A 25,250-nucleotide genomic window follows, 5' to 3' on the forward strand; every position below is an offset into this window, starting at 1 on the left:
AAGCTTACATAGAACAAAATATACTAATGTTACTTATACGTAAGGTACACATAATTGGTTTAACTTTTAGTATAGTAATAGTACGCACACACACAATACACAAGCGAATGAATTCTTTGCTCTATTAGCTTCGTTATGTGCTCTTCGTCAGAATTATTCGAATATTTCTTATTACAATGGCATAAGCGTTTGTGTGTTGAACGATGCTCATTCACATTGAACCCCGCAATGACGTAGATTCAACTGTTTTTTTTTTTTTTAATGCAGGGGAAATTTTCTACTTACACAGAAATCTCAACAATAAATTGTCTTGAATTCCCCATACTTCTGTAGACGATAACTTGTGTGTTAACAGTGAGTTCGAATATGGTGACAAAGATATGTTTTATCACTAAGCTTAGAAAAGAGGAAAACGTGCTCTTAATAGCTACAGCGATGTTGTACAAGTTTTTCCGACCATTATAATAATGAAAGATTATGCTCTAATGGTTTTCATACCCTATGACAGATGGATGCAATGCCCGACCATTTCAGATTCCCTTTCTATAGCGTATGCATATAGTCACTATAGCGTATGCATATAGCATCCTTTTTCGTTTAATGATCGGCACAATTCCATCAGTTGTTGTTCATTAGTCCAGTTCAATACCGGGTTTAATAGTTCACTGAGATGCAATCTGATTTCTTCCGCTTCGGAAATATAACGCTACACTTAAATTTTAGTACATAGCTCGAACTATTCAATCAGCGCTAGTATTGCGACTCCAAATACGCCCTCCCTCTAGGGAGAGGTTTAAAGTACTCTTAAACACTCAACATTTTATCACAATTGTCATATTCCACCCTGTAGTGGTAAATGTGAAAATCACTTCTAAAGGAGATGAATCAACAAATTCCTTTCGCTTCTTTTCTCTTATGGTTTTATACATTTGTGTATGCAATGCAAAAAGTTTTTCTTTCATTTCAGGAAGAAAGATGAATGCGCAGAGTGGGTTCCTTTTGTTTGCTTTGTCATGATTTAGCAAACCAAACAAAACGACCCACTTGTTGATATTTTTACAAGTTAGAAGGACTTTTGAAGCCTTTTAAATTGCAGAGAAGCCGACAACTATATATAATATATTCTCAAGTATGGCAATAAAATATTATATTATTTATAGAGGAGAGTCAATCAACAATGCCAGCGAAATTAAATAATTTAAACGAAATGAAGCGAACATTGGAAAAATTAGTAGCTAAAAAAGCAGTTGTTTTAAATTCGAACTTAAATATTTTATAATCATAGGATGCAACTTTTTATAGCTTTCCTTAAATTTTAAACGAGTTGCTGGAATTTAATTAATTGATCACATAAAGCCGAACATTACTACCGCTGAAGAATAATAAAATAAATGAAAAATTTAAAGGCGTTAAACTATATTGATCACAAGGCGACATTTCAGCAATCATTATTTTAATTAAACCCAATCTTAACAAATTACGCCATTGCATGACTCTGGTTCACTAAGAAAAGGGTCGGGAGTAACTAAAATAATTTTTTTTTTTTGCTCTATGCCTTAGAAAAACACAAAATATCATATACAGGTCAGATATTTTAAACACCCTACACCTCTTGCGATACAAGGATGTACTGAGCTTGTGAGGCAGTCTACAAAATCCAGCAGAACTTCAGGTAGATCCACCTTTTCTTATATAACGATCGATTCCGAGTCACTAAGTAAATTGATCTAAGCTTGTCTGTCTTGAGTTTGTTCACATATTCTTGTTTTAATCCATAGACCGTAAATTTTGTTACATTTTGATCGTCCATCATTTGCCCATGTGAGTTTATGTTCAACTCATATGCGCCAATTTTTGAGGTTTTTGATGAAATTTGAAATATCGATGAATGCAATAACGCAGCAGCTAGCAGCACAAGGACTCGATAGATCTATCGGTAAATCACCCATTAATTCAGAAGCACTTCCTGAATCAATCTGAGCTTTTATGTCCGCAAGTCTGCCTGAGATGTGCCTACATTTCTTGGTGCTCAATCTACAGATCGCAACTTATGAGATATTTCGATGAAATTAGATACAACGACATATTTTGACCCAAGAACTCCCACTATTGACAATAGCTCGGATCGAATCACTTTTTCAATTACTTCCCATATAAAGCTGCGTTTTCAGATGAAATATAAATGGCCGCACTAAGCGATGTAGGGTATTTAATCTTGTCCCAGGAACCACTATAATGTTTTTATTTCTTTGGATTTCAATATGCGTGAGACCCTCAAAGGTTCATCACATCAGGATTAGGCAATATTTCTTCTTCTTTCTATTTGCACCAGTTCCTAGGTTGTTAATAAACATTTGTTGGAAATTTTAAGGTTTTTCCATACAGCTAGATTACTTGGCAAAATAGTAAAAATAAGAGGGTACACTTTCTTAAAGTCAACCTATCGTTCGATGATTGATAATGACGGATCAAACCAAGCAAACCCATTACATTTCATTTTAATTCATTTATTTGTTTCAACTAAGTAACTACATAATGAATCATGGTGTGCGTATGTATTTATTGGATAATTTGAATGATTTTCAAAAATTAATCGAAAAAATTGAAAAAGAAAAGTTCATTAATTTCCATAGCCGCTAACCCTGGTAATATTTCCTAAAAAAGTAAACAATAAACGGATTTTCAAGATAATAATTTGTTGCTTAATACTATGCACATAGAAAACACTTAATTATTTTAAATTTACAAATTACTTACAAATTTACAAAATAAACATTACTTTCCAAATCAAGGAAAATTTGGAAACGTTTACGAAGAATTTTTACCAACTTGTTGGTTTTGTATGCAAACTGTTTTCAGGCAATTATTAGGTGTTTGCAAAAACTTTGATCATTGACTTCTACTGCTAACGATAATGATAAAGAAATGTGAAATGCCAGTGTATATAACAGTTAAATTCGATGGTTTTGACCAGCCTTTAGAGGCGTTCACAAACTTATGCCGGTTCATCACATTCCAATTACCGATTTTGTGCTCAAATGTTTAAAAGTTACACGAATTCACTGAAAATGTCATTTTTTTGGCACTTGTTGCAAGATTTGTCCATTGTTGCAGCTCGAAAAGGAAGTTCCGGCAAAACCAACGTACTCACCAGACATGGCGCCTCCTGGTTACCGCCTGTTCATATGGATGCAACATGGCTTGGTTGGACCGCGGATCTGCATAGTTGAATAAGTCCGAAAATGGCTCGTTGGACGGATCGCTACGAAACCGATATATAAGTTCTTCCGTCATGATATCGCCATGTTGCCAAATATATTGTAAAATGTTGTGGAAAATAATAGAAATTAAAATTGATTAAAATTTAATATAGTACCAAATTTCCACAAGAAATGCCTTTTCCAAGTGAAGAAGTGATCATAATTTTTGCAAACACCTAATAACAAAATTTTGAATTTAAACAGAATACGACTTTTTGAAAAGCGGTTTTTCGGTTTTTCATATGCGATGCTGATGCAGAATATGTCAACACTGCAAATCACAGATGGTGAATAAATTTGCCCATTTTATTATCAAATTGTGCCGTTTGATAAGATAAAATATATTTCCAATTTTAGCAAATGGCCAAGCAATTAAACTTTCGTACGTCTGCTAGTTTAATTTTATTAGCTAAGGATAAATTAAAGCCGAAGGGACCAGCTGATTATAAAGTAAGTTTGTACAAAGCAGAAGCATATATGGATTTTAGTGAATTTGCATTACAAGTAGACTTTGCTATTCAATCGTCATGAGAAATCAACCTTCATGCCAAATTCTGCCGTATTTCCTGGCGGGGTAAGTGAAACGACGGATGAGTCTCCTTTATGGTATCAACACTTTCAAAAATTCGGCGTAACTAAGGAACAATTAGACACAACATACGCATTTAAAGGTGCACGTACAGGAATTTATAAAAACGAAAATCCTAACCTTCTTAAAAGGTACGTTGTCGCCTCCAAAAAACGCTTAGAATAAAATATTTCCATAGAGAATTGTCACTACGCATAACTGCTATTCGAGAGACTTTCGAAGAGGTGGGAATAATGTTATGCCTCGATACAAATTCTTTGCGAGAAAGCCACCATAAAATTTATGGTGCCTTTAAGGAAGATTTTGATCGTCGGTATTGGCAGAAGGTGGTGCACGGTGACGCTTCAAAATTTCTTACTCTTTGCGAAGAGCTGAAAATCGTACCTGATCTATGGAGTTTGCACGAATGGTCCAATTGGTTTACGCCATCAACATTTAAGAAACGGTATTCTACAAGACAAATCTAGAAGAATTAAATTTTTAAAAGCAATCATTTTATATATTTTTTAAGATTTGATACAGCCTTTTTCATGGTAGCTTTAGAGAACGTTCCAGAATTGTTAATCGAACCTAATGAAGTCAAAGACTATGCGGTAAGCAAATTTTCTACATATACACAAGTGAAATATATTTTCTATTTAAAACAGTGGAAAACGCCTTTAGATTTTCTAAAAGCTTATCACCGAAAAGAATGCTGGCTTCCGCCGCCACAAATTTATGAACTCTCACGCTGCTTAAATTTTAACGAGCTATCGCAGATCATCGCTTATGCTCGACAGCATGCGAACAAGGGATCGATTGTTACTTTACCTGTACTCTATAAGTGTACCGATGGTCAAGTAAGTTTATTGCCTGGTGATCAAATGTATCCAACCGATCCTTATCTGAGCCAATGTGCGATCGCTACTGACAAAAGTATAGAAGCATTTCGTAGAAACGTTCAACATTTGCATCGTATTGAATTTTTTGGTTCCCACGATGTTGTAATACGTATGAATATCGAACCATTTGTTGGGCACGTGCGTCCAGTTAATGCTAATCCGAGACGTGAATGAAAACAAAAAATATCCAAATCTAATTTAATCAAAATGCATTTAATTATTAGTTTTTTAATGTGAATAAAACATCAGACTGCAAAGTCTATAAGTTCGAAAGTCAAGCAAGGTTTTAAGAATTTGTCTATTTTGCCATCAAATGAGAGATCATTTGGACAGATCATTTAGCTTAGCAAAGAACCAAAAACACTCAGAAATGCAATTGAATTCGCCTGATTTCTGCGGAAGCTTTTATTCAACAATATTAAAAAAATATTCATTTTTACTTATAGCTGACCAGTTAGCTTCATTGCAGACAAAAAAGTTCAGAAATTAGTTTTATGTCAATGTTTATAAAGAATTAATTCACAAAAAGGCAATGGTGGAATCTTCCAAATGTTTCCGGACCACAGTTTTGAGAGGAATATAAATGCCGAAATTTATTGTAAAATTTTTTCGAAGGCGCATTTATTGCGCTAATGTGGAAGGTAGATTAAGTAATGTATTTTGGTTTCCAGGTAAATAGGCTACACCGCGACTTCTAGACAGTTGATAGGCGATGTCTTCGGCAGCTTCTATACGGCGTAATTCTACTAAACCGTCGCCTGCTTCACCGAATGCTTTGGCTAACAATCCAGCAGCAGTAGCATCACCTTCCGCTGAAATGATAGCCGCCAATTTCTGCTGTTCAGCCTTTTCCACCACAAAACGAGCTTTTTCAGCTTCTTGTTGCGCCACTTGCTTCATTTCGACAGCCAAAGTAAATTCGCGTCCGAAAGTTAAATGAGTGATAGAAATATCATCCAAAATAAAGCCAAACTGTTTAGCACGTTCAGTCAATTCGTCTGATACTCGTTGGGAAACCATCTATGAGAAGATAATTGTGAAAAATTGTTCAATATACACTCAGGATACACCTAATTTCCTAGATAATTACCTCACGCTGTGTTATCAATTCGCCGGCATCAAATTGGGCTACAACAGCCTTTAAAACTTCGGGGGCTATGGAAGGCAACACTCTCTCATCATAGTCCTGGCCCAAAATAGTGTAAATTTTTGGCAATTGATCTGGTATGGGACGATATAAAATTCGCAAGGTGATATTAACATTTTGTAAATCTTTACTGCCGGTGACCACGGGAACATTTCGTGGTTGTGAGCGTATATCGTAAATTATCGGACGTTGAACCCAAGGTATAAAGAAATGTGTGCCTTCGCCAGTAACTTCATTTTTAACACCGGTAAACCGGTCAAATATAACTGCACGATGCCCACCGTCGACGTTATATAATGCTGAATTGACAACGCCTCCCACAATAGCAACACCTAAACCAAATTGTCCGACACGGTTCAAAAATTGCGCAGCCATTACTTCATTAATCTGAAAAAATAAAAATATATCAAATTTGCAAAAATTAAAAATAAATATTATATGTTTTTTTAGGTTAGCTACACACAAGGCATGATATGCAATGTTAGTCGCTTCCTTTAAAATTCTTACTACAAGCTATGCAAGGGGTATACCTAAGATAAAAATTTTTATATGTATTCTCATAAATATTGAAACGTATAACAATTCTACCTTTTATGTAGAAAATTTAATGTAAATCAAAAAATTATTACAAAATCACTAAAATGCCGCACAGAAGAAAAAATAGGATTATTATGTTTGCGATGATTAAATACCGATATTTTCATAAGTACAGAGTTCTCCTTTCATTCCTATTTCTAAGAGATTGTCGAGCAATTGGCATTGACGTTAATTATGGCAACATTGTTTACTACGGTTTGTCTTCAATGCATGAATTTCTCTCTGAACTCCCACGACAAAACATTGAAAAAGAATTTCAACGTAATAAGGAATAATTTTGCATAAAGGAATAAAGTGCATCCTTAAAAGTGTACTTGGAAATAAGTGCAAAGAAAAATTATGTTAAAAGTTTTCTGCTTAATAGATAGTGAATAACAAAAAGTGAGGTAAAAAAATTTTTACGTTATATATAAAAAAAATTATCGACCGCAAAATTATATTTGTGTGCGTATAGAGAATTACTTAACGTAATTTCTAATGGTTTTATTTGATTTTAGCAGTGGAGGAGAGAAAAAGAGTAAAATTAGAAGAAATTTGTGATTATATTTTTAATGATAATGTGTACAAACGGTAAATTTTACTTGATCAGCAAAGGCAACCTTGTAGTATTTATGGAGTCTTAAGTGCAATTTTATCCTTCTATTCTGTCGCGATGAAAGTGAAACATAAAATTTGGATAACAACAGTAATTAAACAAAAATTGTTAGAAGAAAAATCCTTATAAATTTCTAAATTGTGGCAATAAAATCACACACATTTAAACGCATACGCCTTACGATCCGAAATAGATATACGGCTGAGTAATAAATATTGGACTAAGCTTGTTTGCTTTCGCCAATTTCGCCTAATGACAGAAGTTTTTATACTTTCTCTTGCTCATACTATCAGTTACTGCTGCCATCATCTTTTTTAATGATGATATCATAAGGAGAACTATGTATACATTTGTTGTATGGAAGGAAAATTACAGTTTTTAACTTTATAACATTTTCACGTAAATATTTTCTCTGTCGTCATTTCTAAAGATTTTAATTCATTTTGCACAGTCATATTCACTCATTTCTTATCACTGTACGTATTTTTGACATTTTGCATGTAGACTACATTTTTACCTCTTCCATACATATTTTATGAAATCACCTCAATATTATTACCACCTGTTGGATCGGTGAGTTAAGTTCATGTATTTCGCTTACATATATTTGTGTTTGAAATATTTTTCTTGCGTGCGCGTACGGAAATGATTAGGAAATTATATATGTGTTTTTAGGGGCAGTGCTTCTACGGCTTCACGAATAAAATTATTGTGCTTTAAAGGCATAATCTACATTCGTATGTATAACTTTACACATTACAAAATACTTGTTTCTTGTGATAAGTGGTAAAATGACACAATGTAGGAAACGAAACTGACTTCTTACTCAAGTGTTAGCTTTAAGTAGAAGGAAAGGTGAATCGCGTTCGGATTTCAAGTTCGGAAATCATCAGCAAAGCTGAGGTTCATTAAGTGATATACTTTCAATATCATATTTTAATTGGACACGAATCGGGTCATCTGTATACTTGTCAAAGCCGTACAAACGTCAGTGGAAATGAACGAAAAAAAGGAGAAAAATCTAAAGCACTCTTCATCGAATTCGTACACAATATAGTGACTTCAAATTTGAAAGGAAATATTTGTCTTTCTCTTATTAACACCTATAAACAGGCTTTGACGTTTAAAGTAAATTTCCGAATCCATCTAGACCTTCTCGCATGTCTGTTCGCTCATTGTTGATAATTTTAAAGTCGCAGAAGTTAGTAAATTCATTTCGGACGTATGAATGCAGGTATGGTGCAATTATAAACTTTCCGTTCGGTTGTAAACATTACCGAAAGCAAATTTAATTATTTTAGTCATTATAATGTAAAGAGCAGGTTCTGGGAAACTTAAGAGTATACACATTTTTGATCAGCCTGAGGATTTGAAAGTTTAATACGTAAATTATTTTAAATTACGTATTCATATATGTTCAACTTTTTCGCTAGCTCTGCCGTATGGTGCGTTGCTTTGTTGAAACCACATGCCGGAGGCGTCAAACTTTTACAATGCGTACCAAATTGAAAATGAGAAGGTAATAGGTATTCAAGGCGAATTCTAGCTCTCTTACCTGTTATTATACCGCTTGCTTTTTAAATATGAAGTTGACTTAGTTAACGTCAACAACGCTTCACTTCATTCGTTGTAAATCAACCATAAATATTTATTAGCTTTAATTAAATGGTTTTATTTTGATTTAATGGCTCTCGTAGAATGTCATATATCATTACATTGATGGTTTTGTAGAAAAAGTTAATATTAACAAATTATTGCAGTAGATGATGGGCTTATTGACCAGTGGTAAAATAGTTATATTAAACATTTTATGAAAAACATTTAAAATCTTATAAAAAATACGACCGACCGCACTACAAAAAAATTATACCAATTACTCTATTTTCCCATTTAATTAGAGTTAAACTGCAATCATGCTAGATGCCGTTATTTATACATTAATATTCCCCGGTGTTGATGATGAGTAGCGTGTCAGCGCCTTTAATGAATGGTCTATAAGTTGTATAGTTTTGCATAGCATTTACCGTTTATTATTAGCATGAAGGACATTAGAGGGTAATTAACGGTTTATTTATGCAACAAATCGTTTGCCACTAACTTTCAAAAGAACCGCATACAAAATATATTCCGTCTCCATTCATATCGTAACAACGAAAATCGATAAATAAGTTAGTTATGTATTAATGAAGATTTTGTTCTTAATTTTTTCTTTTAGAAATGATGATAGCATGGCTAGTTTAAATAATAGCAACGGTGTAGGAGGAGGAGGTAGTGCTACGAACACAAATGTCAGTCACGAACCACGACGTCAAGTGCATTTGTGGTGGGGTCAACGTTTATGGCAAGCCCTCAGAGGTCGCATACATATGCGGACACCACCTCCAACCACACCCGACGACGATATGGCGACAACAGCAGCAGTGGGGGGTCTTGATGAGAGCGAGAAACGCGTCATATTCATAAACCGGCCACAAATAGGGAAATTCTGCAACAACCATATATCTACAGCCAAATACAGTGTTGTAAGCTTTTTACCTTCGTTTCTTTTTGAACAATTTCGCAGATATGCAAATTGTTTTTTTCTTTTAATTGCCATACTGCAACAAATACCGGATGTATCCCCCACGGGACGTTTCACTACATTAGTACCTTTAATACTAATTTTAGCCGTGAGTGGAATTAAAGAAATTATCGAAGATGTGAAAAGACATAGGGCGGATAATGAGATCAATCACCGTTCAGTAGAGCATTTGACCAATGGAATATGGTTGACAATACGTTGGGAGCAACTCCAAGTGGGAACCATTGTTAAGATACCCAATAACACTTTCTTTCCGGCTGATCTAATACTACTGTCGTCTAGTGAACCGCAGGGCATGTGTTTCATAGAAACATCCAATTTAGATGGAGAAACCAATTTGAAAATACGCCAAGGCGTTCCAGCTACAGCTAAACTACTCGAAACTAAAGATTTATTGGAATTGGATGGTACTGTGGAATGTGAACAGCCTAATCGAATGTTATACGAATTTAATGGTGTATTGAAAGAACACGAAAAGCAAAGCGTAGCATTAGGTCCAGATCAAATTTTACAGAGGGGAGCTGTTTTACGCAATACGTCTTGGATTTTCGGTATGGTCGTTTACACTGGTCATGAGACTAAGCTAATGAAGAACTCTACGTCAGCCCCTTTGAAAAGATCGACGGTGGATCGGCTAATCAATACCCAAATACTTATGCTGTTTATGATTTTGCTGGGTTTATGTTTAACTAGTGCCATTTTCAATTTCATTTGGACTCGCAATTATTTTGAAAAATATTGGTATTTGGGCTTAACCGATTTCAAGAGTCGAAATTTTGGATATAATCTTTTAACGTTTATTATACTCTTTAATAATCTGATACCGATCTCATTGCAAGTCACTTTAGAGCTGGTTCGATTTTTGCAAGCTCATTTCATTAATTACGATATGCAAATGTATCATTCTGACTCTGATACGCCATCTGTAGCTCGTACATCTAATCTAAATGAAGAACTGGGTATGGTCAAGTATATATTTTCTGATAAAACTGGTACTTTAACACGCAACGAAATGGTGTTTCGCAAATGCTCCATAGCTAACCTTGTCTACCAAACCGAAAATACGCCAGAACAAAGTTTGGTGGTACAGCATCTCTTAAGCCAACACGATAACGCTGCCATCATTAAAGAATTCTTAGTACTTTTATCCGTGTGTCATACTGTTATACCGGAAAAAAACCCGGACGGTTCTATTACTTATCATGCAGCTAGTCCCGACGAACGCGCTCTAGTAGAAGGGGCTAAGCTTTTCGGGTATGTGTTCGAAACGCGCACTCCACATCACGTCGAAATAAACGCTTTGGGAGAAAAAGAGCAATATGAAATTTTAAACGTTTTAGAATTTACTTCGGTTCGCAAACGAATGTCGGCTATAGTAAGAACACCTGAAGGCGAAATCAAATTGTTCTGCAAAGGAGCTGACAGTGTAATTTATGAGCGTTTGGCTCAGGATGGCCAAGCATTTCGTGATGTTACGTTAACCCATTTAGAAGAATTCGCCGTTGAAGGATTGCGTACCCTCTGCTGTGCAGTGGCGGTTATACCTGAGGACGTTTACAACGATTGGCAAACTACTTATCACAAAGCCTCCACATCAATAACCGACAGAGAAAGTAAAGTGGCAGAAGCTGCCAATCTTATAGAAAACAATCTTACGCTTCTGGGGGCCACCGCGATAGAAGACAAACTACACGAGGGTGTGCCCGAAACCATAGCATCTCTTTTGGAAGCAGGCATATTCATATGGGTTTTGACTGGCGACAAACAAGAAACCGCCATTAATATTGGGCATTCCTGTCGTTTGATTTCGCCCACAATGGACATTGTTATACTTAACGAAGAGAGCTTAGATGCAACTCGTGAAGTTATCCATCGGCATTCTAGTGAATTGCAAACTAATACTAACAAAAATTGCAATGTTGCTCTAGTGATTGATGGGAAAACCTTAAAATATGCTTTAAGCTGTGATCTCAGACGTGAGTTCCAAGAACTATGCACTGGCTGTCGAGTAGTAATCTGCTGTCGAGTTTCACCCATACAAAAAGCAGAAATCGTCGAAATGATTACCACCTCAACAAGGGCTGTTACATTGGCAATTGGTGACGGAGCCAATGATGTTGCTATGATTCAAAAAGCTAATGTAGGCGTAGGCATTTCCGGTGTAGAAGGCTTGCAAGCTTCCTGCGCCTCCGATTATTCTATCGCGCAGTTTCGTTTCTTAAAACGGCTGCTATTAGTGCATGGTGCTTGGAATTATCGACGTATTACCAAATTGATATTATACTCGTTCTATAAGAACGTCTGCCTTTATGTTATCGAATTATGGTTTGCTATATATTCAGGTTGGTCGGGCCAAATTTTATTTGAACGCTGGATTATAGGTCTATACAATGTGATGTTCACCGCATTTCCTCCTATGGCGATTGGTATCTTTGAGAAAGTCTGCTCAGCCGAAACTATGCTGAAATATCCGCTGCTTTACAAGCCATCGCAAAATGCCAAACTATTTAATGTGAAAGTGTTCTGGGTGTGGATTATGAATGCTCTACTCCATTCCATTATTCTTTTCTGGATGCCACTGTTGGCTTGCCAAAAGGAGACATTATGGCTTCACGGTAAAACGGCTGACTACTTACTGCTTGGCAATCATGTCTATACATATGTAATTGTAACGGTATGTTTGAAAGCTGGTCTTTCAACTAATTCGTGGACATGGCTAACGCATGCCTCTATTTGGGGTTCGATAGCGTTATGGTTTCTTTACATCATCATATATAGTAAATTTTGGCCATTTCTCCCGTTGGCTGCCAATTTTGCTGGAATGGATCGCATTCTCTTCAGCACGCCTGTATTTTGGTTAGGTCTAATCCTAATACCGATAACCACCCTGTTAGCAGACGTCCTGTTTAAGTTGGTACAAAACACTGTTTTTAAATCCCTAACGGAAGCTGTACGCGAATCAGAAATAAGACAACGCGATCCAGATGACGTTATGAACGAAACGAGATCCTCATTCACAGAGACAGCCAGACTTTTACGTAACGTATTTGTTAGACGTGCCACCACACGGGTTGATATCGATGTTGAATTGTCACATGGTTACGCCTTCTCCCAGGAAGAGGGTGGTGCTGTTTCGCAATCAACTATAATACGCTCGTATGATACAAATTTGCAAAAACCGCGGGGCGACTAGAAACGCAAACAGTATTGGGCAAGACAAAAATTCTAATATAAAATCCAACCAATCGACAAAAAAAAAAAAAATGCAAAAATCTTTTTAAATAGCAAATTAACTAGTAACGAATCGAATTAAATTTAGAATTTCTCTCTTTAGAAACGATTTTCTACTCCGAGCATCGAAATCGAAAAAGTCCGTATTTAAATTTTACGTGAATTAGAAAAACCAATCTTTTTCTTATTTTCCAAGTTTTTCATCTCTGTTCTGATTTACTGTTTTTGTACTTTTACTGCAAACGTTTGGATTCATTAGCAAAAAGGGATGAATGAATGCCTGGGGAACTAATTCTAATTGATATTTAAGTTATTATAGTTTGTCGTTATTATATACAACGATACAACGAAACTTTGTTCTGCTATAAGCCTACAATTAGATAAAATTATTTAACTTTTCTTTTTGAAGATAAGACACTCTCTTATTTTGTCTAATGGTGCCGACTAAGGAAGTTTTTTTCTTTATTAGTTTTGTTGCTAATGACAAACTTGTAAAGAAATTATCTGTTGTAACTATTCTTCCGCAACTAATGTATGGATCTATAAGTTTTAGGACAACAAATTTACCTAAAGATACGGATAATCTCATTTGGTCTTTTCCTAGGTAGGGAAATCCATTTACAACATATTTACTTTTTACATCCGACGACAAGCAGAATTTTATGCCAAACTTATTTGGCTTTTTTGGCATGTACTCCGTAAATCTACATCTGGCCTTGGTCGGGAATAACTGCTCATCAACTGTAATGATAGCATCTGGTTTACAACACATTTGATTGTTGTTGAATTTATTCCACACCTCTGAAACTAATGCAAATTTATCCGTTCACGGATATACGACGAGGGACCAACCACATTTTCAAATCAAATGCTTTTGCTTTTGCCATTACCTGCTAAAATTTTACATTTTCTCTAAAGCTTCAGCAAATTATAATAATACGATGTATGATGAGTCATCGATAGAAAAGATTTCTAATAGAAAAGAGACGTTAATGTCATTCTTTGTAGAATTCCGTTGTTTTCTTTTCTTTTTTTTTTTTGTCATTACATTGTACAATTTTCATAATTTTAGTTTAGTGGATTCTTAGATCGAAAAATTCCGTAAGAACGTAGATGAATTCGCCATTTATATCTTCGATATGGAAGACAAGCTGTTTCTTGTGTGAAAGAGATAAACGAACAAAGGATACAAACTTCCATTTAGTCCTTCGGGGGGTCTTTAATTTATTTAAAATATATGAAAAAAGCTTTACGACCTTTTCGGTACTTACAACACTGCCAATCTTGACGAACTGATTTCTTTCACTAAGATGGCTATTTTCTCACTTTGATTAACTCGAAGTTTTCTTTAATATTTATTATTGTTATAATATCATCATCATCATTTATCTTTTCACGATTTCTTCCAATCGCTTTCTGCCAATTAATGTAATCTTTAATTAGCTAAAGCTTGATTTCTTTAGCGTTGGCGGTTATGTTGTGAAATATGCGACGCTCGCTTGGTCAATTTCCTGAACATAACTAAGAGAAGAGTGCTTCGAAATAAGTACTGCATATTGGTGCAAAGGTTTTTGACTTATCTTGGTTCGCAGAAAATCTCTAGAATCATCAACTAGCTGTATCTGAAGCCTTATACTTGAAAGGCCTTTCGACGTGTGTGCACATATATATATATATACCTATATAAATTGTTTGATATATATATATATATATATATGTAAAATACGATTAGAGTGCTAGAATTTTTATTAATTAATAATAGAAGCGAGGTCATTTGAGAACTGTCTTGAATACATTGATTTTATCTATCCTCTTTTTGTTTTTGCTTGCAATAAATTTTTATTTACATCCTTATCAGAATTTTTAAATCTATGTATTCTTTATTGACATCCTTATTAGAATTTTTATGTTCTTTAGTTAAGCAAAAGTGGCATTACTCACTATAATGAATCAGTGCAAACATTAAATTTCTTGGAGTGAGGAACATTCTTGCTTTGAAATACTTTTCATTGCCGCAATTTTAGAAATTTTTTAATTCTATTTGAAACCTTTTTTCTTTCAATTGTTCTATCCTTTCTCACGGTGACCACATTTTTATATAACTAATTGGAGCGACAACATTTGTGCGGGGATGATGAAAGTAAACTTTAACTTTTAGTCTACAGCGATTGAGGCAAACATATTCAGCTTGATTAACGGAACAGAAGTACATTTACACTAAAAACGGTAGGCTTGTGCACATATCACTTTCAACATCTTTTCTCGTAATGTAGCCTAATCGCTAAGCAAAAAAAAGTATTTTGAAAGAGTGTATGTAGCTGCCTTTAATGAACCGACATGTCGAACTGTGCAAAGTGATTTCCGTTAACACCTCCCTTCAGGTTTCGCACTCAATGTTGTAAGGCCTATGAAATATTTTCTTTGCCTCTTCGTTAACTTTAGGTATATCAAGTGCAACAACATAATTCCCAGGAGAATATTTCTGATTTGCTTTCTTTTAAGCCAAGATTAGACTAGCTCTAAAAAAGTAGGTAAAACTCTATTAAAGCAGCAATCGAATTCGATTTCAAAAAAGAAGAAAGTGAGCGTACCATAACTTTAGCAACACATATATAGCTGGCTATGTTGCAACGACAGTGAGAAATATGGTCTTTGGAAAAGGTACACTAATTACTAATTTGCGGAAAAATGTTTGCAAATCTTTTAAACGATATTGTTTTACTCGCAGAGCAATCGGTGGAATGGCCCTAAAGACGTTTTCTCTAAGCATATACTAGCAAGAAAGAGAAAGCTACAATATAAGCAAGAAATCAGCATTGATAGTTCCCCAAATAAAAGTATTTCCTTATCCGGACCATCAATTATTCTATTTTGTTAGTGTAAAAATCACGATTGGCGTAGTCAAGCGACATTTGTCTGACATTTTTAGATAGTAGAACTTGAAATGGATGAATAGCTTTAGCCAATTCTTCATTTTATATTAAATATTTGTCTTGTACAACACTGTGCGGCGCATTATTAATTGAATAAGTTTTAATCTAATTATATTTAAAATTTTTTTTAAATAAAACGGCGTATATATATATATATATATATATATATATGGATATGTAAGTATACATATATATATATATATATATACATATCGAATAATAAAAAAAATAGAAATGGCCAAAAAAAAAAGTTGTTGAATTATAATTAAAATCTAACCAAAACATCGCATGTATAAAGAAATCTATAAAAAAAGAATATCATTAGCATATAAAAAATGGAAAAAAAGAAAGAATTAGATTTTATTTAATTTAAATTATATGCAAATGTATTCATTGTCATTGCTAGTCGATAAGTTCTCAAAGTGCAAATAAAATTTTAAATAGATTTGATAAACTAAAAAATAGAAATTTTTGAAAGAACTATAGAATGCAATTAAAAAATGCAAAAAACAAAACATTTACTTAACAAACATAAAAGAAAGCTAAACAGAAAATTAACTCCTAACTCTTCTACGTGTCTTAACTTAGATCTAAGTGTTATTTATTATTCTAATATATATACATATACATATATACATATATATACATATATATATATATATATATGTGTGTGTGTGAATTTTCTTTAAATTAATATATAATACATTTGCTTTCTCTTTTAAGCACACAATTAAATGTGTATGCGTGTGAATGTAAACGCAATCTGTTGTTCAACTTAAAAAAAAAAAAGCTATAAGAGAGGAGGGCATTAAAAACAAAAAACCAAAAAAAAAAAACAAAAAAAGAATCAACTACATATTTTTTTTTTTACTATATTTTTATTTACTGTTAACTTCGAAATTATAATCATTATAGACATAAGATATACGAAATACGAGGAATATTTTATTAAAGTAAAGAAAACTTTGCATCTTGAAAAACGAAATTAAAAATTCCAATAATAATATATTTTTGTTAAGATTGGATTCAAATTATTTTCCCGATTGCTCTAACCGATCTCTATCTGAATATTCTATGGTTGTCCTCTGGTTTACGCATTCATGATTTAAAAGAGGTAATGCAAAGTTTTCCTTATCATTTGTTTAAACAATTACGAATTAACAAAGACAAAACAAATGTGAAATATGTGATCTGTGTTGTCTAGCATTTTTTTCTTTCGTGTTTTTTTTTTTTTTTTTTTTTTAATATTTACATAATTGTTTTAAATAAAAAATGCTTTTTGTTAACTTTAGTGAGAAACCATATTTCTATTTCATTGTACTTATCACAAAAAGTAGATAAGTTTATCAAATAATTCTCACGCATGAAAACGTACAGCGACAGCCGCATTAAATTACGCAGTTTGACGTTTAGCAACGTTTGCTTTAAATCTCTGTCATCCTTGATAGGTTTAATTCAGATGACAAATATTTTCTTTTTTATAACTTTTTTATTATAAATCATGAGTTTTTTATTTTTATATCGTCATGGTAGCACGGCCTGTTCCTTTAGGCATTTTTTTTGTTTACCGAATCTTCCAATTCCTTAGCCTTATAATAGTGCGGGGCCACTTCCAAAAGCCATTTACTTTCAATTTCTATCACTTGACGCATGTATTCCTTGCTTGTAAAAACCAATTCATGATATAAAACCCATCGAGGTAGTTCTTCAAAGAGCGAAGAATTTGGATGTATCATCACACTTTGATTGTGTTTAATGGTTTTATAATTTCCTCCCTTAGATAACCGAGCCACGTGATAAAAATACCCAGCTGTTATGGCTTTACGTATATTCATTGTATCCGACTGACAAGACATCATATCAATTTCCACTCGCTGCATTAGACCAACCAATTGTTCGCGTACATCACGTGCGCGCTTCATCGAACGATATTGTATGAAATTTTCATAACACCACTGAGTACTGTAATCCGTGTCCACCCATTGATTGTACACACGCAACAAACTTAAATGATCGCCATGGATGTGATTAAAATTTTTTCGTGCAGTGTCCGCGTGAATAATCTTAGCTTTAGGTCGATAGAAAATAGCACTATTAACCGAGAGCATTGCGGCTATTGAAACCATTTCTTCGGAGCATTTGTACCTAGAACAATATTTTATTGCTATTGAATATAAAATTGAAAAAAATATATACTTATATACAAATATATATATATATATATATAAATTATATCCGTCAGGGGATAATTCTTGTACACCTACCACTTCGAAATGCCATGTTATGGGCGTGGACGTGTGAAAATTAAATTTTTCAAACACAACAGTTTATAAATAATCCAGATTAAGATTTCGAATAGGATTAATTGTCTTAAATATAAAGCGCTAAAAATTAAGGAGAATAAAGTTGGATACACCTACACAAGCTAATAACTCGAAAATTATGGAATGCCTACACTGCATCTTACAACATAATGCCTTGGAAGGATGTTTATGTGGACAAGTTAAAAATTGTGTCAATAAACAACTGCCGACAATTCACGGCCATATTCAGTTTATGCTCTGAATAGAAAATGTCTTCTTTGTTTGTTTCAAAATTGTTGAAGAAAATCTCTGCTTAGCGGAGAGACGGCATAATCATCTCCTGATTTATACTAAATAATTCTAACCAATTAATTGTACTAAAATTTAAAGCGAATATTTACTTTTCACTGGCCAATAACATTTTTCCCATCATGGGATCTACGGGAAATTCGGCCATTCGTCTTCCCAACTTAGTGAGCTCGCCGTGATGATTCAATGCACCTAAGGCATAAAGTTGCTCCAAGGCCAATACTAAGGTCTCATGTGGAGGAGGATCCAAAAAATCAAAATGTATTAAATCATTAATTCCTAAAGCTTTTAACATCAGGACAGCATTGCCCAAATTAATACGTTGTATTTCAGGTATAGTATTATCTTCCAGCTCATGTTTGTAAGACCAAGCAGTGTATAAACGAAAACATTTGCCCGGAGCAGTGCGACCTGCGCGTCCAGCTCGCTGATTGGCGGAAGCCTTAGAAATCGGAACGACCATTAACGATTCCATACCCGTTCGTGAATTAAAATTATTTTGTTTTGCAAATCCTGGATCTATGACGTAGATTATATTATTAATTGTTAAAGATGTTTCAGCTATATTCGTGGCCAAAATTACTTTTCGTGCGTTTGGTGGCGTCGGTTCGAAAATTTTCGCCTGCATATCGCTCGGCAGATTAGCGTAAACGGGTATAATGATCAATTCTTTGATTTTTGATCCCAAACGCTTTACTCGATCTTGCAAGATTTCCTGGCAAGTTTCAATTTCATCTTGACCGGTAAGGAAGACTAAAATATCACCTAACGGTTGGGTGGCATGTATATGCAATACGGAAACACAACAAGCATCAATGTAGTCAGCTTCAGGAGCTTTTGTGTAGTAAATTTCAACCTAGAACAACTAAGAAATTTTGGCAAAAAACTTAACACATTAATCATTTTACCATTACCGCATATCTTCTGCCAGGAATACGAAATATGGGAGCATTGTCAAAGAATTTGGAAAACTTTTCTGCATCTAAAGTTGCGCTTGAAATTAACAGCTTCAATTCTGGTCTAAATCTAGCAATATCTTTAACCAAACCAAACAATATATCTGTATGCAAGGTACGTTCATGCGCTTCGTCAATAATCATTACACTATAGGATCCCAGATCAGGCTCCGATAGGAATTCTCTATGTAAAGTGCCATCAGTCATGTATTTCAGGATAGTTCTTTCTGAAAAATGCAAAGGCTTTTAACAGTTTGAAAGAAAGCAGGGTATTTTGCCCAAAAATTTACCGGAAGTGCAATCTTCGAAACGAATACTATAGCCAACTTCGTTCCCTAGTTTAACACCCATTTCTTCGGCCACTCTCGCGGCCACAGACATAGCAGCCACACGACGCGGTTGAGTGCATCCGATCTTTTTCTTATCGTCAGTGAAGCCCGCTTCCACCAGATATTGAGGTATTTGGGTAGTTTTGCCAGAACCAGTTTCTCCTTCAATGATAAGAATCTAAAATACAAAATTTTTAAAAATTTTCGCCTTTTCTATATTATGCATGTAGTACTTGATGTTCTTTTATAGCTGCTACGAGAGCGTCTTTAAATCGATAAACAGGTAAAGATATGCGTGTTTCTTCGATTGTCATGCGTTTGCGTTCGGCCTCAGTTAATTGTGGTTGTTTATTTGCTTTATCTATAGAGCCATCCAGTGTAATAGATTGTATAAACTCAACTTGATCTTCGAGCAACAGTTCATATTCATTTTTGGCCTTAGCATCTTTGGCGCCAAATTGAAATCTAGCAGACGCCAGCTGCTCGGACTCCCATTTCTTTTGTTCAAAGTGAGGTAACTTTTCATTCTCGTCGACTTCGACGTATTCCTCTAAAAGATCAGAAGAGAAATCAAACCGGCCCTCAAGCCAATTAAAAAACCCTTTTATTTTATTTACCTTTCTCTCCTTTTTTTAAATCCCGTGGCATGTGATAACGTTGTATGCGCTCCAATTCCCTAGCCCTTTCATGTTCTTTGGCGATTGTCAATAACTGCTTTTTATATTCCCGTTCTTTCTTCTCTTTTTCAGTTAACCTGAAATTATATTATTGTACTTTTCGTAAAAACTGAAATCACTTCCCCTCATTACACATACATTTCTTCTTCGAATAGATATTCATCGTCGAGAATGTCTGCTTCAAGTTCAGCCACTTTGTCCTCCTTACGTTTTTCTAAATATTGCCTCCGAGATTGTATCCGCAACTGCGGCAATATCTTTTCTCTATCTTCCGATTCTAATTTAAGTCTCTTTGCAGCCTCTTCAATAGCCTTTCGGTTTGAAGTGGACTCCATGACTTTACGTGTCCGACCTTCATCACGTTTCTTGAGTCGCTCAGCGAATTCATCCCTTTCCTTTAAATCCTTAAGGCGGCATTCTTCTTCAACATCCAACTCCTCGGAGCTGCTGCTCGATCGAGCTCCTCTTTTGCGATTTCTTGACATGATAAAATTTTTTACTAATAAAACAGTTTTTGTTCACTTTTTATTCATTTTTTTTGAAGCAAAAATATTGTTTTGATTGTTTGACGATATCTTTTGTTATCGATATCTCTAAGTTGATATTGATATGTTTCATTTTTCTCATGTTATTATTTGTTATGTTTCATTACGAGAGAAGATAGCAATCAGAAGTATGGTTAGTAAGAATTTTTTATCTTATTTTACCTGAATGTTTCCATGGAACAGTTGTAGAAATGAAAAATTACTCGTTGTGGGATTAGTTGTTAGGCGGATTGGTATTATGTTCAAATGGTCTTTCTTTGATTAGACTGGCATAAGTAATCTTTTGCTACCATTCGTACTCCTAGTAGAAGTAAGAGCTCTCTATCTCAGCCTCTTTCCCTAGCATTTTTTGCTGTTTCTTCCAAAGTTAATAAATATTTCTCGTTTACATCCTAACGAACTTCATCCGCAATCTATAATACATAAAATGAAAATAAGCGAAGGGACTATCGTTATATACCCTAACACCACTTCGTTTAATATAGTTATTCATTTAACGATTTTTTAAATTAAGCCTTTATCTAGAAAGCGGTCGAATAGGTGATTAGGAGTCATTTTCAATAGCTGTCATCCTTGAGCCAAAACATGTCTGTGTACAAAATTTCGTCAAAATATCTCAAAAATTTCGAACAGACGGACAGACGATATAAGGCAAAAATGATTCTGAATTGATCAATATAAGAACAATTGGGTCTATCTCAAGTCCTTCTGGGTGTTGCATAAATCCGCAACAACTTGAATATACTCTTATACCATAAGTGGTGTAGAGTATGAAAAGTCTATTATAAATTTTGTTCCGACGAAACCGCGACCTGACAATTCTTCAATTCTTAAGTATGAAAAATGGTTAAGGTACCATTAATTTACTTGAGAGCAAGAAAAATAAGATATGCGAATAGAGAATGCATTTGAAAGCTGTTGAGTCATGCCATGAACATAAATTGAACGTTTTAAACCGCCTTTTGTTTATGAAATTCCTTTTCCTTATTTGCATTGTCGCAGTCACGAAGAACTCATCCTTTATTTTCTTTCGTATGCTCTAAGTGCGCCTAAAAAAAAAGAGATAAATCTTTCTGTGTATTATGAGCGGACAGTAACGACTTGGGGTTCTTTCAATCATTTCCCTAATATTTTATAGGAAATGTTTGTTAGTATCTCGAAGAAAAATGCATTGATTACGCATAGCATAGCTTAACATAGCACCCTCAAGCTAAAAGGGTTATCAGGACTTTTATGTATAACGTTTACTAACTATGGTTTAAGATGAGTTTGAACGTATCGTACAAAACCATTGGGATACATTCATTTTTCGACATATATACATACATATTACATACCTTCAGTAATGTCGTTTACTTACCAATATTTTCAAAAGAAAAAACCGCAAAAAATTCATTTAAATTTTTATTACTTTTGAATGCTTGGGTTGAATTAATACAATTTTCAAATTTGGAGTAAAACTAAAAGATTTGACACATTAAACGGTTCAAATAACAGAATTTGCGGTTATATAAAGAGAAGTCGGTTAAATAGTGTTTTACATTAATTATTTAAAATTTACTTAGGTTTGAATTGCAAAAAACAAAATGGAGTTAACAATATTTTGGATCATCATTACTCTGAACAAGTTATCTGGCATTTGTGAGGAGTACAGCTAAAATTCCTTCAGGAATATATTTCGTTCATGAGTTTTATATTTCCGTTCGGTTCATCGCTAATTTGATATTTCTGCTAACTTCGACTGCATATAAAGACTGTAAGTATTTCTGGCAATCGAATTACTTTGGAACATATCATCTTACATTAATCTGATGTGTTCGTTCTCTAATCTTCTAGATATCTGCATCTCCTTCGTCATGGTCCATGTTTAGATGTTACACCCAAAATCAGGTAGGCTTTTTTCAATTTGCGTTCTTTCAAATTTAATTAAAAATCCAGAAATTTACATCTACATTACGTTATTGTAGGAGTTGTCGATTGCTACTTGAGATGGAATCGGGAAATGCTATCGGGCATGTAATATATTCCAGAAGTTCTGTTATAAAGGGAACATAGTCATCAGGTCGCAAATCCTTCTTTGTTTTCCTTTACAACAAAACCTAATTAGTGCCAATATGCACCTTCCAGTAATTGCCCATCATGCACACATAGTATCCACACATAGTATCCATAGTATTGAGGGAAGCAAAATGAATGTTTTTCAATTTAAATACGCTCCATTCTCTCATAATATAATTCCCGATCCAGTCATCATCATCAGCACGCGTAACTTTTGGCAAAGAAAATACAACTTTTTCTAATATTATCTGATGAATGCTTAAAATTTATAAATAAAGTAATTTTATATATACATCTTGAGATAAGATATAATAGCTTGTTTCAATTGTTATTATGTTACGATTACCAGAAATACTTACATGTTTATACCCAAAGGCAACAATCCTAAGGGCTATTTACCCAGTCGACGTTAGCAGAAATTTCAAATTAGTGATGTGTGATTAGTTTGTTCAACACCATTATATATTTGAATTTTTAAACGTAACTAAAATCTGATAAATGCTTTAAAAAAGGCTGCAGCTCACTTCTGCTTTGTAACCTCGCTTAACGCATCCAATCCGTTAGTCTTACTTTAATTTTGAAAATCGTATTAATGCATCTCAAGCGTTCAAAAACGGTATAATTTAAACAAATATGTTACGGTTTTTGTCGTTTTTTGCACACTTATCACCGATGAATCAGGAGTATATTCATCTACTCAAAATGGTTGTTACGATCGGAAAAATTCTGAATCAATCTAAGCATATATGCATCTGTCTCTCTCTGTCTTCATCCGCGTAATGTCGTACGGTAAATATAGCCTTGATCGGAAAAATGGAACGTACGCAGTCAAAATCGGTGAGAATACATAATTTTCCAAGAACACAAAATATTGAGTCTTTTTTTTTACGTATACTATGTGGCTGATTCTTCAACACTTCAAAAAATCGAACAGGGCTACCCAATAGTATAGGCTGCTGAAATTTCATTCTTCTATCAAAACATCTATGACATCATGGAAGAACAGGCTAGAAATAATACCCTATAAATAACATATATCATTGATCAGCAACATTTTAGTCATATTTGTCCGTCCGTCTGTCATTTTCCTTGCCAGCCCGTTCACTGTAGTAAACGTCCTCTTGGACTCAAATATTGGTTTCAAATTCTATATGAATATTGGAAAATCTTCCATGCAGGGTGATATTGAAAACGGATGAAATTGATTAGAAGTAAGAACATTGTTTTTGAAAGCAAAACAAGTAAGAGCATTAAGTCGGGGAAGCCCAACCACTCAATACCTTACACAGCTTCGCCCAGTACAATTATTGGCGCGTTTTGGTAATAAGACACCTAAAAATGACACATTACTTTCACACGAAGACTTATACATGGAAGCAGAGGACGCCGTAATCCAAATTTAGCAAACTTAATTTTCCTCGCACAAATTCTACTACATTTCCAATTTTTGCCGTAGAAACCTAGAAATTATTTCTCACTTTCTCTCCATGTAAGGACTTGCTTTTCATGATAACCGTTATACGCCCTATTGACCGTAACTAGACGACTACTTACGACTATCTTTGTGCACATCTGAAAAGAATTATAGTAATTGCAATGTAAAATGGATAAATAAATTTAAATCGAAATGTGATCATGTAATAAGGCACTTTCTTCTTTCGTAAAAGTGGGCGTAAACCAATGTTTCCTAATTTCATCAATTTTTCAACCCGTTGTGATTATTTTTCCAAAGATAGTTGTGGGAATAAATAAAAATTAATTAACAAATTTTAACACATATGTAAAATGTAAGAAAGAGTAGTCGAAAACGAGTCAAAGAGAGTCGTGTCAAGAGATTTGTTTGATTGACATTTCCTTTTTCCACATATTCCATTATTGTAAGAAAATAATTTCATTCTCTTTTCCACAGATTTGCAATAGTCTGTGTTGGTCATATAAGTTTCTTTGCCATCCTTATCGATAAAGTGGACATTAATATCATTCGGCAATAGAATTAGCTTGGTTGTATCATTGAACATAACACCTATGCCCTCGTCGCATAATTGATGGCCGAAATCGTATTTGTCGCTGTAATCCACCCACTTTGATATCCAAAACAATGGCTGAGCAGCTGGGTCCGTATTCTCATCACCTAAATTTCCGGCTAACAAGCGAGGTTTGGCTTCAATAAGCTTTGTTAATTGTTGATACAAGCTTTCTATGTTACTGCGACAATCCTGATTATGTTGATAAACATGCGTCGATGCAGTGGTGGCATCG

At 34.3% G+C, this 25,250-nt stretch overlaps 4 protein-coding genes across 9 annotated transcripts; 2 read left to right on the plus strand and 2 right to left on the minus strand.

Annotated features, from left to right (window-relative positions):
- Positions 1-3,567: 3,567 nt before the first annotated feature.
- LOC119632929 (nucleoside diphosphate-linked moiety X motif 19-like) lies at positions 3,568-5,032 on the plus strand. The gene is made up of 5 exons (XM_038026086.1): positions 3,568-3,710; positions 3,769-3,980; positions 4,028-4,294; positions 4,361-4,442; positions 4,497-5,032. Exons 1-5 carry the CDS (start codon positions 3,621-3,623, stop codon positions 4,902-4,904), a joined length of 1,059 nt encoding a protein of 352 aa, XP_037882014.1. The 5' UTR covers positions 3,568-3,620; the 3' UTR covers positions 4,905-5,032.
- Positions 5,033-5,101: 69 nt separating this feature from the next.
- Positions 5,102-6,573, minus strand: LOC119632930 (protein l(2)37Cc). 2 transcript variants are annotated; one of them, XM_038026088.1, is made up of 3 exons: positions 6,466-6,573; positions 5,821-6,264; positions 5,102-5,750 (listed from the first exon to the last, which is right to left on the minus strand). In XM_038026088.1, the coding sequence occupies exons 2-3, from the start codon at positions 6,250-6,252 to the stop codon at positions 5,352-5,354; spliced, it is 831 nt and encodes a 276-aa protein (XP_037882016.1). In that variant the 5' UTR covers positions 6,253-6,264; positions 6,466-6,573; the 3' UTR covers positions 5,102-5,351. The 2 variants fall into 2 exon arrangements, with proteins under 2 accessions (XP_037882016.1, XP_037882015.1); XM_038026087.1 differs by having other exon boundaries at positions 6,408-6,564.
- A 116-nt stretch (positions 6,574-6,689) lies between these two features.
- Positions 6,690-15,719, plus strand: LOC119632928 (probable phospholipid-transporting ATPase IA). Of its 5 annotated transcripts, none has more exons than XM_038026081.1 (3): positions 7,161-7,468; positions 8,503-8,588; positions 9,285-15,719. In XM_038026081.1, the coding sequence occupies exons 2-3, from the start codon at positions 8,512-8,514 to the stop codon at positions 12,841-12,843; spliced, it is 3,636 nt and encodes a 1,211-aa protein (XP_037882009.1). In that variant the 5' UTR covers positions 7,161-7,468; positions 8,503-8,511; the 3' UTR covers positions 12,844-15,719. The 5 variants fall into 5 exon arrangements, 4 of the variants coding, with proteins under 4 accessions (XP_037882012.1, XP_037882009.1, XP_037882013.1 ...); XR_005246833.1 differs by lacking the exon at positions 7,161-7,468 and having other exon boundaries at positions 9,285-15,542; positions 15,610-15,719; XM_038026084.1 differs by lacking the exons at positions 7,161-7,468; positions 8,503-8,588 and adding an exon at positions 6,690-6,860.
- A 774-nt stretch (positions 15,720-16,493) lies between these two features.
- LOC119633889 (pre-mRNA-splicing factor ATP-dependent RNA helicase DHX16) lies at positions 16,494-20,969 on the minus strand. Its single transcript, XM_038027699.1, is given in 8 exon segments — positions 16,494-17,375; positions 17,377-17,959; positions 18,519-19,282; positions 19,341-19,609; positions 19,673-19,889; positions 19,945-20,261; positions 20,329-20,465; positions 20,527-20,969. Coding segments are annotated over 8 exon segments (2,679 nt in total). The 5' UTR covers positions 20,874-20,969; the 3' UTR covers positions 16,494-17,330.
- Positions 20,970-25,250: the final 4,281 nt, after the last annotated feature.

The sequence above is a fragment of the Glossina fuscipes genome, unplaced genomic scaffold, assembly GCF_014805625.2.
Source record: "Glossina fuscipes isolate IAEA_lab_2018 unplaced genomic scaffold, Yale_Gfus_2 2, whole genome shotgun sequence".
NCBI lineage: Eukaryota > Metazoa > Arthropoda > Insecta > Diptera > Glossinidae > Glossina > Glossina fuscipes.

What these genes read in the sequence shown, in the direction of transcription:
- LOC119632929 (XM_038026086.1), top strand. Translation starts at nt 3,621, where the DNA reads ATGGCCAAGCAATTAAACTTTCGTACGTCTGCTAGTTTAATTTTATTA. An exon ending in AGGGACCAGCTGATTATAAA is followed by an intron (nt 3,711 to 3,768) that starts GTAAGTTTGTAC and finishes CATTACAAGTAG; the next exon opens with ACTTTGCTATTCAATCGTCA. An exon ending in ATGAAGTCAAAGACTATGCG is followed by an intron (nt 4,443 to 4,496) that starts GTAAGCAAATTT and finishes TATTTAAAACAG; the next exon opens with TGGAAAACGCCTTTAGATTT.
- LOC119632930 (XM_038026088.1), bottom strand. Translation starts at nt 6,252, where the DNA reads ATGGCTGCGCAATTTTTGAACCGTGTCGGACAATTTGGTTTAGGTGTT. An exon ending in AATTGATAACACAGCGTGAG is followed by an intron (nt 5,751 to 5,820) that starts GTAATTATCTAG and finishes ATCTTCTCATAG; the next exon opens with ATGGTTTCCCAACGAGTATC.
- LOC119632928 (XM_038026081.1), top strand. Translation starts at nt 8,512, where the DNA reads ATGGTGCGTTGCTTTGTTGAAACCACATGCCGGAGGCGTCAAACTTTT. An exon ending in ACCAAATTGAAAATGAGAAG is followed by an intron (nt 8,589 to 9,284) that starts GTAATAGGTATT and finishes TTTTTCTTTTAG; the next exon opens with AAATGATGATAGCATGGCTA.